The sequence below is a fragment of the Pteropus medius genome, unplaced genomic scaffold (assembly GCF_902729225.1).
Source record: "Pteropus medius unplaced genomic scaffold, Ma_sr-lr_union100, whole genome shotgun sequence".
In the NCBI taxonomy this organism is placed as follows: Eukaryota; Metazoa; Chordata; class Mammalia; order Chiroptera; family Pteropodidae; genus Pteropus; species Pteropus medius.
Window position 1 is genome coordinate 4,272,301 of NW_024349222.1, and position 13,662 is coordinate 4,285,962.

The 13,662-nt window shown below is 31.2% G+C and overlaps 1 protein-coding gene across 2 annotated transcripts in view; it reads right to left on the reverse strand.

The window, feature by feature from the left end:
* Nucleotides 1–245: 245 nt before the first annotated feature.
* IFT74 (intraflagellar transport 74) overlaps nucleotides 246–13,662 on the reverse strand; it is a 76,353-nt gene continuing 62,936 nt past the window's right edge. Inside the window, exons 16-20 of one of the 2 annotated variants that reach the window (XM_039880686.1) lie at nucleotides 13,227–13,353; nucleotides 6,099–6,262; nucleotides 5,439–5,564; nucleotides 1,934–1,994; nucleotides 246–555 (exon numbers count right to left, since the gene is read on the reverse strand). In XM_039880686.1, coding sequence (XP_039736620.1) covers nucleotides 437–555; nucleotides 1,934–1,994; nucleotides 5,439–5,564; nucleotides 6,099–6,262; nucleotides 13,227–13,353 — 597 coding nt within the window. In that variant the 3' untranslated portion in view covers nucleotides 246–436. The remainder of the gene's footprint in view (nucleotides 556–1,933; nucleotides 1,995–5,438; nucleotides 5,565–6,098; nucleotides 6,263–13,226; nucleotides 13,354–13,662) is intronic. The other variant, XM_039880685.1, reaches the window with a different exon arrangement.

Sequence of the window (13,662 nt, forward strand, 5' to 3'; positions counted from 1 at the left end):
AAAGCTCAACATCCCCTTCTATTCTTACCATCTTTTTCCAGAAGCAAAAATTGACAAGGTTGATATAAGTGCTAAATCAGAATCACACTCCATGTATCCTTTCCAGAGGTGACACATAAAAAGACCTCATTTGCTGCTATAGATGGATTATACCAACTAAATGAATCTAAATGACCACTTTTAGCTTATATATGTCTCGGTTCTTTATCACCCACACAAAACAAAAATATTATAAAAGGAGATGATACTTTTTATATGCAAACTATTTATTGAACTATTATACTTTAAAATATCACTCTTCAAAAAGGCCACAAAAATTATAGCATTCAAAAATTTTAGGTCAGATTCTTCCAGGGTAAGTTATTTTTTCCAGTAAGCTTGCATAAAGCTTAACAGCAACAGTATACTTTTACAGAGACTTGCAGTTGGTTCAGACTCAGTTTCTGCTCATGCTATGTAGAGCATCCATGATGCTTTTATTGTACTCTGCAATCTGCTTGGCCACATTCTTCATAACTGACTGGTAATCACTCTCTTGACTCTTGGTTGCTATGACTAATTATATGAGTTAAGGAGGAACACTGTCAATAAAAATATTAATCTAACTGTAGCTCAGAAAGGAACCAAATCATACTAGTATTTCGATTCTTATTGAAAACTAAAGATGACACAGAAAAAGTATGATTAGATTATTTTTTAAAAACCTATTTTAACAGATTAAGCATCAATTGAAACCTAAAAGCCCAAGCAAATTGGTTTTTAAAAAAGTTCACTTACAATATAAAGCTTTTTTATAGTTAATATGTTATGCATCTCAATCTAATTCTGGTCTTAGAACAATGGAATGATCAAAAGAACAAGGTTCTCTAGAGTACCATAAAAAATTCAAGCAGGTCCTTAGACTTCGCTCTGTTTCCAAATCACCTACTTGGTATTGCACAAAACTACAGTGCTAGACATTAGCATGTTGTGAATGGGAATCTTTTGCTTTTAAACTAAAACGTATGATCACAAGGGAGAGAGCCCCTAATGAATCTCATTTGGAGGTAAGCTGTGGTCCATGCTGCCTTGAGCTGAAGTTCAACAGTGTCCTAGAGCAAAATCTATGCTACAATTCTCCAAGCAGAGATGTCCTTGAATGGATCAAGGAAAGGAATAGAAAACTACTTTGGGGAAATGTTTCTTATAACTCCACAATACATGTCCTCAGCAGCTGCTTCCTCCTATGATCACACAAAAAGATAAGCAAGAAGATGGGACATAGGTATACTATCTTGGTAGAAATAAGATGAAGTTAACTGGCTGAAACACAGATGAGCTTAAAGGTCAAATTTCTCATGACACTTAGTTTATCTTCTTTTGCTGACCAGATATCCAAGGTATAGCATTATAAATAACAATAAACAACTATGAACATATATATATATATATATATACATATATATATATCATACACACACACACACACACACACACACACACACACATACATATATGGTTAAGAATAATTCTCTCAACAACTCTATGAGAAGAAAATATTAACTGCATTTGTGATGGTAAAATTGAGGCTTAAACAAATTAAGTAAACCGTCCAAAGTCCACGGCCTAGATAAGTAGCAGAGTCAACATTTAAAATTAGATCTACTGACTCCATATCCTGTGCACTTACTATGCCACACTATGACTTTCTATACTCTGCTTTGTATTACTTTGCCACACACACATATACATGCCCTATTAGAGAGGGGAAACTAAATCTTATTCCTTTATTCCCCAAATAGCTTAGCTCAGTGTTTTGTATATATTAGGTATTTGATAAGTGTGTGGTGAATAGAATTTCATTTCGGTCTGTAAAGAAATTCCTAGACAAAAAAAAAAAAAAAAAAAAAAAAAACCACTCAGTCAAGTCCATCTGCAGCTTTTTAAAGGATACATTCTTTCATCACAAAATTATTTTGCTCATGGTGTTGCCACTTCCTCTCCAAATTTGTAAGCTAAAAACACAAAAGAAAAATGTTAACTAGTACCCATATTCAAACAACTATTATACATCCTTTTAAGAGGATAAGGGAAAAAAAACACTAAATTTTAAATCTTATCAACTCCTTGCATTTTATTGAGATAAAGCTATGGTAGACAAAGAAATTTAGGAAATATTAAACAATAATAAATACATTAATATAATGTTGAATTCGACAATGAGTTTTACTTTATATGTTTAATAGGAAATATTAAAAGTATTATTATACCAATGAACATGCCAACTGAAAGACAATTTTTCCCTTTCCTAAAAGAATTTAAAAAAGAAGACTGGGACATAATTGGAATCTCTCCTTGAAATCTGGAAGTCTAATGCCACAAATGTAATATATATATATTCTAACACTGTCAAAGGTTCAGCTATAGAGGACAAACTTCCTTACTTCCAGGACTAAATTTCCTGTCTAATTCCACAAACTGTGATAAGAGCAGCGCTGCAGTGTGAAGATTATAAGAGGGCTGGTAAAAAGCTGGCACTGTTACAATAATTTCTGCATCAACAGGAAGCTAATGTGGATATTATATTGATGGTTGCTTCCTCAGAAGACAATTTTACTGTTATAGAATTAAATTGTTTTTCTGATTTAATTAACCTTGTAACTGTGGGTTATGGTCTTTCTTTTTAAAGATGCACATAGTTTTTTTCCTAAGCAAAGGACCGTCTGAAAATAAAACATAAAATGTTCTGCTTGGACATTTCCAAGAAGTAACGACCAGTTTTTAATATCCGGTAACTGAAGCAACTTTAATAACATTTCTTCATAGTCTCATGTTAAAAATTATTTTCAGGGCATAAGTTCAGTCTTAATGTAGCACCCATCCTATTGTTTCCTCCAAAGAGATAAATCTAGACATTAGAATGAATCATAACTAATTAATTATGTGAACTTTATGCACAGTGAGTTAACACTAATAAATCAGATCTAGCTCCCCTAGATAGGACCTTGAAGTTATGGTGGACTTAAGGAAGCAGTCAGCACTTTTTAACAATAAATCTCTAATAACCTGTTGTAAAGTCAAGTACCAAACTTTTCTCCCTTTGTTTCATACAAAGAGGTGGCCTTCTCATAAAGCAGCAGACCTCTTAAGTGCTACACAAATAATGTAGGAAAAGCAACACTGTCAGATGGTCAAATTCCGTCTATATTATGTATCTATATTATCTATATTAGAGACTTGTTTTAAACCTCGGAGGATATCATGAAGCACAAATCTTTTTTTTTTCCCTATGACTTAATTAAAACATCTATTATAAGTTCTTCATATATTTTGGATATTAATCCTTTATCAGTTATATGATTTTCAAATATTTTCTCCAGTTCCAAAAGTGGCTTTTTCATTTTGTTGATTGTTTCTTTTGCTGTGCTAAAGCTTTTTGGTTTGATGTAGGTCCATTTATTTATTTTTACCTTTGTTGCTTGTGCTTTGGGTATCATACCAAAAATCATTGCCAAGACTAATGTCAAAGAGCTTTTCCCCTATGTTTTCTTCCAGAAGTTTTACAGTTTGTTCCAACATAAACATGTTTAAATGATTTTAAATAACTAATAGCCATTCATTCAAAAAAAAAAGTCTATGATGTAAAACTATTTAGTCAAAAACTAGTTTTCCATATAATAGTTGGAAAAGATAGGAAGATCAGAATTTGATATGATCAGCTGGGATTCACAAAAGGCAACAAATAATGCAGAAAAGGACTGAACATTGTGGCTTATGTTATGAATTCCTATTATCTGTATATGGAGTTAAGTATATGATTAGCACTTAATGTGGAAATAAACAAGGCAGCCGTTGACTGGCTCTAAGAAACTGTGCTTGACAAGTGTTTTCCTCAAGTCATCTGTTCATTGGAAGAAAAGGGCAATATTCCATAAGAAATATCAATATTTTTCCCTAAGAACCATTAAAGACAATGACCCCATAAACATTTTTTAGGTTTCTTCTCCAGCTTAGAATAATTTTACAATTTACAAGTCTATATCTAGGTTTGCATATTATGAAGTAGACAGAATGACTGATAAATTTGAATTATGTAATTAGTGACTTCTAAGCTTTTAGTAGTTGTGGCAAACTGATGAGACTACCCTTTTCAAGAAGATATAGGGTATATCTTTTTTAAAAAATTGTACATTCATACAGTGAAATAGCCGATATCAAAAAAAGTCATCAAAAAAGAGCTTGAAAGTATTTAAGAAAATAAATGCTTAAAGACTGTATGCACAGAATGATTTCATTTTTTTTTGTAAATACAATATAATTAACACGTGTATATAACTGCAAAGGAAAAAAAGTTTACAAAATGCTATATTAAGATGTTAACCATGATTATCTATCATGATCATATTACCATACAAAAGAAGAAAAACTGTTAATGCATTTGGCATTAATAAATCATAGTTGCAAATTGCTAATATAAAGTAATTAGATAGGAGAATAACAAATCTTTAGCAGGCGATAGTTAGTGATTTTGTACATGACACACTTACTTCATTTAATGCCCCCAATAAATACTTGTTGAACACCTGTGATATGCCAACCACTAGCATAGTGCTTACTAGAAAGAAAATGAATGTGGGACAGACATCGTCTCTGTCCTCTTAGAAGACCTCAGACATCACTCAGGTAATTTATCAGTAGGATGGGTGATATAAAAAGGGGGCTTGTCTGTGCATCCTGTGTAAATAAATCAAAAAGTTCAAGGATAGGACTGCTCTATCCAGCATTAATTAAGTAGTTTTAAAACTAGGAATAACCTAAATGGCCAATAATACAGAATTGGTTCAGTAAATTATGCTATATCTGTGTAGTCTAATATTATATAGAATCATATTCTAAAAAATATCTACAGACAAGGGAAAGTATTTACAATGTATATAGTTAATAATAAGTTTCACACCTGAAAATTATATACTTGTATTAACCAATGTTATCCCAATAAATTTAATTAAAAAAAAAAAACCAAGTTTTAAATAATATGTACAAAATGATACCATTTCTTTAAATATATAAAATGTGTACTTACATACGTATAAAAGCATGTATACACATAACATATACATACGGACTAGAAGGGCCCACACAAAAATGATAAGAATTATCGTTATCATGCTTTACTTGTGAAAATGTTAAAAGCTATCCTAATGGCTATGCCCAGAACAGTGTCTAGCATAGAGTAGGACTTCAGTATAGGTTTATAGAAGGCAGGAAAGTAGAGGTAAACTCACTTTGAGTAGAGATTGCATAGTATCTGGCTATCTACAAAGCCAGAAAATCTGGAAGGTAAATACAGCAGGTAGATGAAAAGGGAAAGGATTGTTTTGGGGTGAAAATATGGATTAAGAGAACAGGAAAGATAGTCTAAAAATAAAAATAAATTTCAGTCTTTGTTTTCTTTTTACCTGAGAATGTGTCTCATTTTCTTGCAGTTGTGTTTTCAGTGTCTCATGTTGTGTGTTTAGCTTGTCTGTTATTTTCTTAAAGGCATTTCTGCGAGTTGATAACACTATTTTCTCCTGATGTAATTTCTAGATAAATCCAAATAGAAGTAAATAATAGGAGTTAGCAAATATCTAGTAAGTCAATTTAAAATGAATTTGACAAATACTTTCAATGATATTCTGATAAAATTCTACCAAGGCTAGAATTACTCTAAAACCCTGTTTGTAAAAATATCCTTTGAACTATAAGCTAAATTAATATTAACTGTATTAATAATAACTATCTTAAGGCTGCCATATCTGTTCCTACCCCACCAATTTTTATGTTAATGTAAATGGCAATGAAAAGCCACTAACAAGGCTTAAGTAGGAAAATGTCATAATTAAATCTGCATTTGACAAAGTTCCTATTTGTTGAAATGCTTTATCCCTTCCTTTTCAATTTTTACCTTTGGCTTAAAACTTAAATCACTCTAAATTCCTACTATGTATGTAAATGTCTTTATTTTTTCTTAACATATATCAAATAATGAACTGAAAATAAGTTTTATAAACTATATAATTAAATTTGATCAATAAAAACGATTTTAATAATAACTTCATAATACTGTTACTGTTTACCTTTTTCTTTTCTTCACCTGATGATTTTAAAGCTGGCAAATCATTAAATGTCTCCAGATCAATTTTCATTTGCTTAATTTTGTTTTTTAGGGAAAGTTGTTCCTCAGTCATCTTACTTTCCAGAAGCTCCATTTTCTGTAGATCCAACTGTAGACGTTGACTATCTGAAACAGAGGAAAATTCAAGTCCATAATTAGTCAAAACTTTATTTCTCTCACAAAAGGAAATATAATGCAAACATTAAAAATCATGTTTTATAAGAGTTTTGGCAAAAGAAACATGTTCATTGCAACCTATGAGATAATACAAATTAAGAAAAAAAATATTCATCCCCTAGGTAACCAATGTAACCTGATATATATTAGCTACACTTATCTCCATGTTCATACGAACATATGACACTCTTTTTTCTTACTGAATATAACATATAAAATAAAGACCCATTAATTTTAATAAGAGCATGACACAATTATGTGGGGGGAAGCAAGTTACAAAAATTTTGTAATATACACACACACGCGCACACACACACACACACACGAGCAAGTTATCAATAAGTTTTAAATGAGAGTGTGGCACAATTAAATTTTAGAATGTTCACTCTGCTTGCAATGTGGACAATTAATAGGAATAGCATAATTAAATGCAGGACAACCAGTTAAGTGTCGATTTAGTGACCTAGGCAAGAAATTTTAGACTGGTGTAGTCACTTTGGGTATTTTTTTTTCATTAAACAATGTTTATTAAATGCTTTCTATGTGCCAAAAAAACTTCTATGCATGGGGGATGTAGAAATGAACAAAGCATATGACTACATATATGAAATATACAGTTATGTCAGATGGAAACAAATGTAGGAGAGATCTGCAGGGACTCAAGAGGAATTAGGGATTTAGATTAATGAAATAGGCAATCAACTGGACACAGTGATTGAGCAAGGAGGAGTCAATGCAGAATCTATTTCTGACTTGAGTAAATGAGTAGATAGTAGGGTAGGCAGAGGAAGATAATAAACTTTTGTTTGGAGAGAGGAATCAGATGAAAGTTTGAAGTCAGTTTAATAAATGTTGAGTTTGAGACACACCTCAGAAACATCCAATTAAAGATAAGATGTCCAAGTATGAGCCTGTGAGGTCCAAAGATAACAGACTTTGAAATCATTAGCATAGAGATGGGAAGTAAAGCTGTGAGAATGATAGAAATCATCAAGAGAAAAGGATTCATGCCAGAACCTATATGAATATCAAAGTTTTAAAGAATAAATTGACATAAGGAGAATAAGAAATAATCAAAGAAATAAGAAAAAAATATCTGAAGCCATAGGGGAAAGACATTTCAAGAATAAAAATGGTTTGTAGTGTACAATACTACTAAGAGATTAAAAAAAAACCTGCAAAATATGTGTTAAGACTTATTGATCAGGAGGACCTTGATGTATCTGTTGAGAATAGATTTCATAGAAAGAAAGAGGACTAAGAGTGAGAGGAAGGTTTTAAGAGACTTGGCTGTGAAACCTTTGAAAGGGAGTGAGACAGCTGAGCAGAGAATTCCCAGGAAAGGCCTTTTCTTTTTGTCTAGAAAGATAAAATATACAAAAAAGACTGGAAATAAAAATGCCAAAATTTTAATAGAAATAGACTCTTGATAATAGGATTATAAATATTTTTAATTTTCTTATTTTTACTGTTCGATATCTCTTCTAAATATAAATTTCATTTGTAATCAGGAAACGGTATTTTTAAAAAATATTCCATTCTGATAGAACTTTATGATACCTACCTTCTTCTCTATTTCAGAAACTTAACTTTGTGATTCTGACTTTAAAAGTCCTTTTTTAAAGAGAGAGAAAGGTAAAGAAGAGAACCAATATTACTGAGTACCTGAAATGTGCCTGGCTTTCCATGTTATCTGATTTACTTTTTATAACAGCATTGGGGGATAAATGGTATTATATGAGGAAACTGAAGCTTAGAAAGGCAATTTGCTCTAGGTCACACAACCAGTCAGGCTTTGGTACTCAGTGATATTATCATCTTTATGAAAGTTTCATTTTTAAAAGAACAAATATTACTTTATGATAAAGAAAAAAGATGCTTCTATGAGCAACAATGAGTTATAGGAAGAGGAAAAATAATACTTTGTCAATTTTGCTACATCAGCCTTCTTTCCCCAAGCATTATTCTTTGATCGGCTTTCCTTTATTTTACTTTACCAAAGAAAAATCTGATTAGAGCTAACTAAAAAATGGATACTAAAATGGAATTAAAATACCTATCCTGCAAATCCAGGGGAAGAAATCTGAATTCAAACCTGGAGAAGTTTCCCTTCTCCTGTGTTTCCAGGGTTAGGCCAATTAATAATCCTACATATCTTACTTATTTGTAGATAGAGGCATAGTGTAATGCATTTTCATCTTAGAACATTTTGCCTTCACTTTTCCTCTATTTTAAAGTAGCGATATAAGTACCCTCAGAAAAATAATGGTAGTATTTCAGAGTGTCAAAGCCAAACATAAATATCTTCCTTTTCTTACAAAGAGATTTAGTGAGGGGTGAGAGATTTTTATATTAAAATAACAAATTTATTACAGAATTTAATTTTTAAGGAAAAATTTAATCTTGTAGTAAAATCTATTATTCCTCATATATACATCTTATTTTTCTCTGGTTCCTTTCATTGTTTTCTCTTTATTGGTACATTTCGGCAGTTTGACTGTGATGTGCTTAGGTGAGACATTTTTATATTAATCCTGTTTGGGGTTCAATAAGTTTCTTGATCTGTAAAATTAAGTTGTTCATCAAATTTGTGAAATTTTTAGCCACTACTTCTTTAACTATCTTTTCTCCACCATTTCTGTCTCTCCTCTCCTTCTGGGACTCCAATCACATGCATATTCGACTGCCTAAAATTGTCCCACAAGCCATTTAGGCTCTGTTCATTTTTATTTCTTCTTCAGATTGGATAATTTCTATTGATTTCTCTTCAAGTTGACCAACTTTTGTTTTTTTTCTTCTGTCTTCAATCTTCAATTAAGGTCATTCAGTGAAATTTTCCTTTTTACTTATGTTTTCAATTCTAGAATTTTCACTTGGTTCTTTTTTTAATTTCCATTTCTTTGTGGGATTCTCCATCTATTCATTTATTATGATTTTATTTTCAAGTCCTTAAATATATTTATAAACTTTTAAAGCCCTTTTTATTTCAACATCTGGATTATATCAGGTCAGTATATAGTGACTACTTTTTCTTTGACTTATGTTTTCCTATTTCTTCATATATGTAGGTTTTATAATATAATTGACATTTTAAATGATATGGTGTAGAGACTCTGACTTTCCTGTGCTCCTTTCAAGAATTATTTGTATTATAAATGAGCAATAAACTTTGCTAAACTAACTCTAAACTTTTCTCCTTTAGAGGGGGCAGCATTTGAAATCTCTGTACTCAGGTCTTTCAACTTCTAGCTGCTACTTTTTTCTAGGTCCCCTAAAGTCTACCCAATGCATACATAGTTCAAGAGTCTGACTGGAATTTAGGTAGAGTTTATATAAGCATAACTTGGAGATATTGCTGGTTTGGTTCCAAACCACTGTAATGAAGTATCTCAAAAAAGTGAAATGCATGTTATTAAAAAACATATACATATATGGACTTAAATGTTGTTGAAAGGGTTTTGTTTAGTTAGATTCATATATCTACTAGGGCTGGAAATAGTTAATGAGAATTAAAATGTTGAACAAGCCATTGAGGCTTATGGTTCCAATGCTCTAAATAGGAAATGTACTTAGCTTGTATATTTCGACTGTTTGGTGAAAGCAGTTATATAAATCTAACTACAAATTTAATTTGAAGGTGTATTAGGGAAATATAATTAAGATCTATAGAAACTGCTTTTCCTAGAGAAAGGGAGAAAATGGTTGGTTGGTATAGGGTAAAGTTTATCTTCCCTTAACAGCAGGCCCCATGAAAAGCTAAAAGCTTCTCCAAGAGAAGAGACAGGAAGAGGATGCAGACTAGTTCCTTCTGATATGCTATGAAGTTGCAAAGTTTACCAAGCAGTGTGTACACAGTAGCAAAATCTCAGAAGGAACCACTTTGACCTGGGGAAATGTTTCTCAAATATTCTGCCATCAGTGCATTTGTTTATTCCCTGGAGTTTCCTTTCCAAAAATATAAATAAAAACTATTGCTGACAAGAGTCCTTGCTTCTTTACTCATGCAGTACACCAGTGTTTCTCAATTTTTTTTTCATTACTATTGCGCTAAGCAACCTTTTGTAGATATTTTTTTCCCAAATGCCTCTTTCCTGTAAAATTTTTATATTACTGATGTAATTTATATCTGTTTATGTACTGTGACCCTTTGGAGGGCCACAAACCATAATAATATCCAAATTTTTTTTTTTACCCTGCCCCAAAGAAGTAATTTGCTCCCTTGGGAGTGGTATTGCCCCATTAAGAAACCTAGAGTACACTAAGAAAATCAGGTAAGTTCCAATTACAACATCAAGAGCTTAAAGGGGTGGCAGTTCACAAAAGGGAAATATAAAATTCATTATCTTTGAAAAGTAAACCAAAATATTATAAACCTCTTACAGCAACTTCCAGATATAAGAAATTTTTTGTGGGGAATGGTATTAAGGAAAGAGGAAAATAATTTATATGTTTGGTTTAAATTAACACTTAAAAATAACTGAGAAATGAAATTAATTGTAGGGCACAGAGAATTCAAACTTTAATAAGATAAATTTTTAGTAAAATCTTTATCAAAGTAATAAACTGAATTCTTATCTCCACTGAAGCCAGTTCTCATTCTTTTTCAACTCTATATCTCTGGAGAATGTAAACACAAAGTATAAAAATATGGGAGGAATACAAAGTCCTGATTATTGAATTTATTTTCTGGTATGATACCTACCTTCAAAAAAATTTGTTTCTCAACAGCTATTACACAAAAACAGCTTAAAGGAGACAAAAACCTGTTGAATATTGACCTTAGGTAAATGAAAAATTTTAAATTATGGTCTAAAACACAAATTAAGGTTTCCTAGATGGAGTAATTAAACATAAAATACTTTATGAAGAAAGAAAATTAAAATATAAAAATATTCATAGTCCTATATATCCAAAATAATTGAAAATAGGATCTCAAAGAGATATTTGCACATCTGTATTCACTTGCAGCATGATTCATAATAGCTGAGAGTTAGAAATAAACTATCTATCAATGAATAAATGAATAAAGAAAATGTAGTATGTACCTATGATGGAATATTATTCAGCCTTAAAAAAGAAGGAAATTCTGTCACCTGTTCTAACATAGATGAACCCTGAGGACATAATGACAAGTAAATAAACCATTTGCAAAAGGGCAAATATTGCATGATTCCATTTATATAAAGTATCTAGAGTAGCTGAACTCATAGAAACAGAAAGTACAATATGGTTAGCAGTGGGGAAGGGTAAAGGGGTGTTGTTCAATAGGTGTATGTATCAGGTATGTATGATGAACAAGTTCTAGAGCTCTACTGCACAAACTGCAATAGTTAACACAATTATACTGTACACTTAAAAATAGGTAAGATGGTAAATTTTGTTATGTGTTTTTTATCACAATTAAAAAACACTTGTAGTCAAACTAATAGTAGGTAAAAATCAAATTTAGAATGATCTCTAGCTGCCTGGCATATAATTAAGATATATAAATAAAACTATAGAAAACAAACTCTAAACAAATCTGGGCAGATAAAATATTCTTAAATGTGCAGAATAACTGTCCACTTATATCATCAATCTAAATTCAATTGTATATTAACAGCATTTAGTGTGTATTCATAGGTCCAAAATCCCTTAAACTCCTAGGCAGTCTGTGTTTTACAATGTAGAATTCATCAAATTTTTGAAAAGTAATACACAGTACATATACTGATTATTATATAACTCCCACAGCAGGGGCAGAGGCAGCATCCTGTCATCATGTACATAAACACTGCTGCAACAACAAGTATGAACAGTCACACTAGGTAGGATAATTAAAGAGTATAAATAGCTTCATGTCAGTTCAGGTTAGATTAGGTTTTGCTGACAAGAGCTTTTTAAATTTAGAGATTCAAGATAAATGGATATTATGGATGCATTACTCCAAATATTAAGTGTCATTCCCCATAATCTTGCTAACTGCCAGAGTAATTCCAAGTAAACAAAGCCGTCACACATTAACATAAAAAACTAATTCAAAGCTGCCACATGTTAGCATAAAGAACATCCATAGTTTAAAAACCAAAGATTCCATAAATATTTTTACATGACTTTATCCTAGACACTTTAGGTTCAATTTTATATATTTGTTTCTAATCAATGTCTGCACTATCCGAATGGCAACCACTAGCCACATATGGCTTTTGAGCAATTTGAATGTGTCTAGTCCAAATTTAGATGGGCTGTGACTGTAAAATCTCAATGATCATTTTTATATTGATAACGTGTTGCTGAAATGATAATATTTTGGATACACTGGGTTAAACAAAACATATTATTAAAATTCATGTCTCTTTTTAATTTTTTAACATGGCTACTAGGAAATTTAAAATTACATATATGGCTAGCATTACATTTTTGTTGGACAATGCTGCTCTATTCTCATGTTAGTCATCATGGGGGAAACTAATTATAATTAAAACATTACTTCCTCTAAGACACCTCTCCTAACCACCCAAGACTGCGGTGGATATGAGCACTATCACTATGTACTTACATTGCTTCTTATGCTTCTATCATAGCACAGTTTCATTATATTTTAATTGTTTATTTGTCATTCTATCACAAAGTTCCTTGAGGAAAAGGACTGGAATTTTCTTAATCTCTGTATACCCAGATTATAGCACAGGCATAGAGCATATTTTTAATAAATGTTAAATGAATAAGAGTATCTCAATGAAATACTATTAAATTGATGTGAAAAGTCACAGAAAAGTCTGAGACTATAAATATCTGGAGCTACAGGCAATGATAAGCTAAATTCTCAGTCTTTCCAAAAAAAAAAATCAAAGAGAATAACAGTAGATTTTAAAAGTTCCAATTTTGCTACAGGAAAAAAAAAAGGATATTAAAATTTAGGTTGTGCTCTCACCTGAAGTCAAATTTCTGGCTGTACTTTGTGATTTCTGCATTTCAGTAGATTTAAAATTAAGATCATCCTGCATTATCTTCAGCTCTTGATTGGTGATAGAGGATATCTGTTTCATACGATTTATATTCTGTATTTGCAGAGAAATAAAAATGGAAAAAATCTGACCAATTTAACTCTCCAATAAAACTACTGGAAAACACTGCTAAAGGACTAGATGTTTTGAATGGGTATTCTTTTTTAAAATACATCATTCATTATATATGTGTTATATAAGAATACAGTGAGATTCATAGTCAGGTTTTCACAATAAGGAAAGGCTAAATTAAAATTCAGAATTGTTTCTTTTATATTTGCTTTATTTCATTGTACGAAAAATTCAACTACACTATTTTAGGAACTGATTCGAGTTTTAAAACATAAGAACATTGAAAAAAAA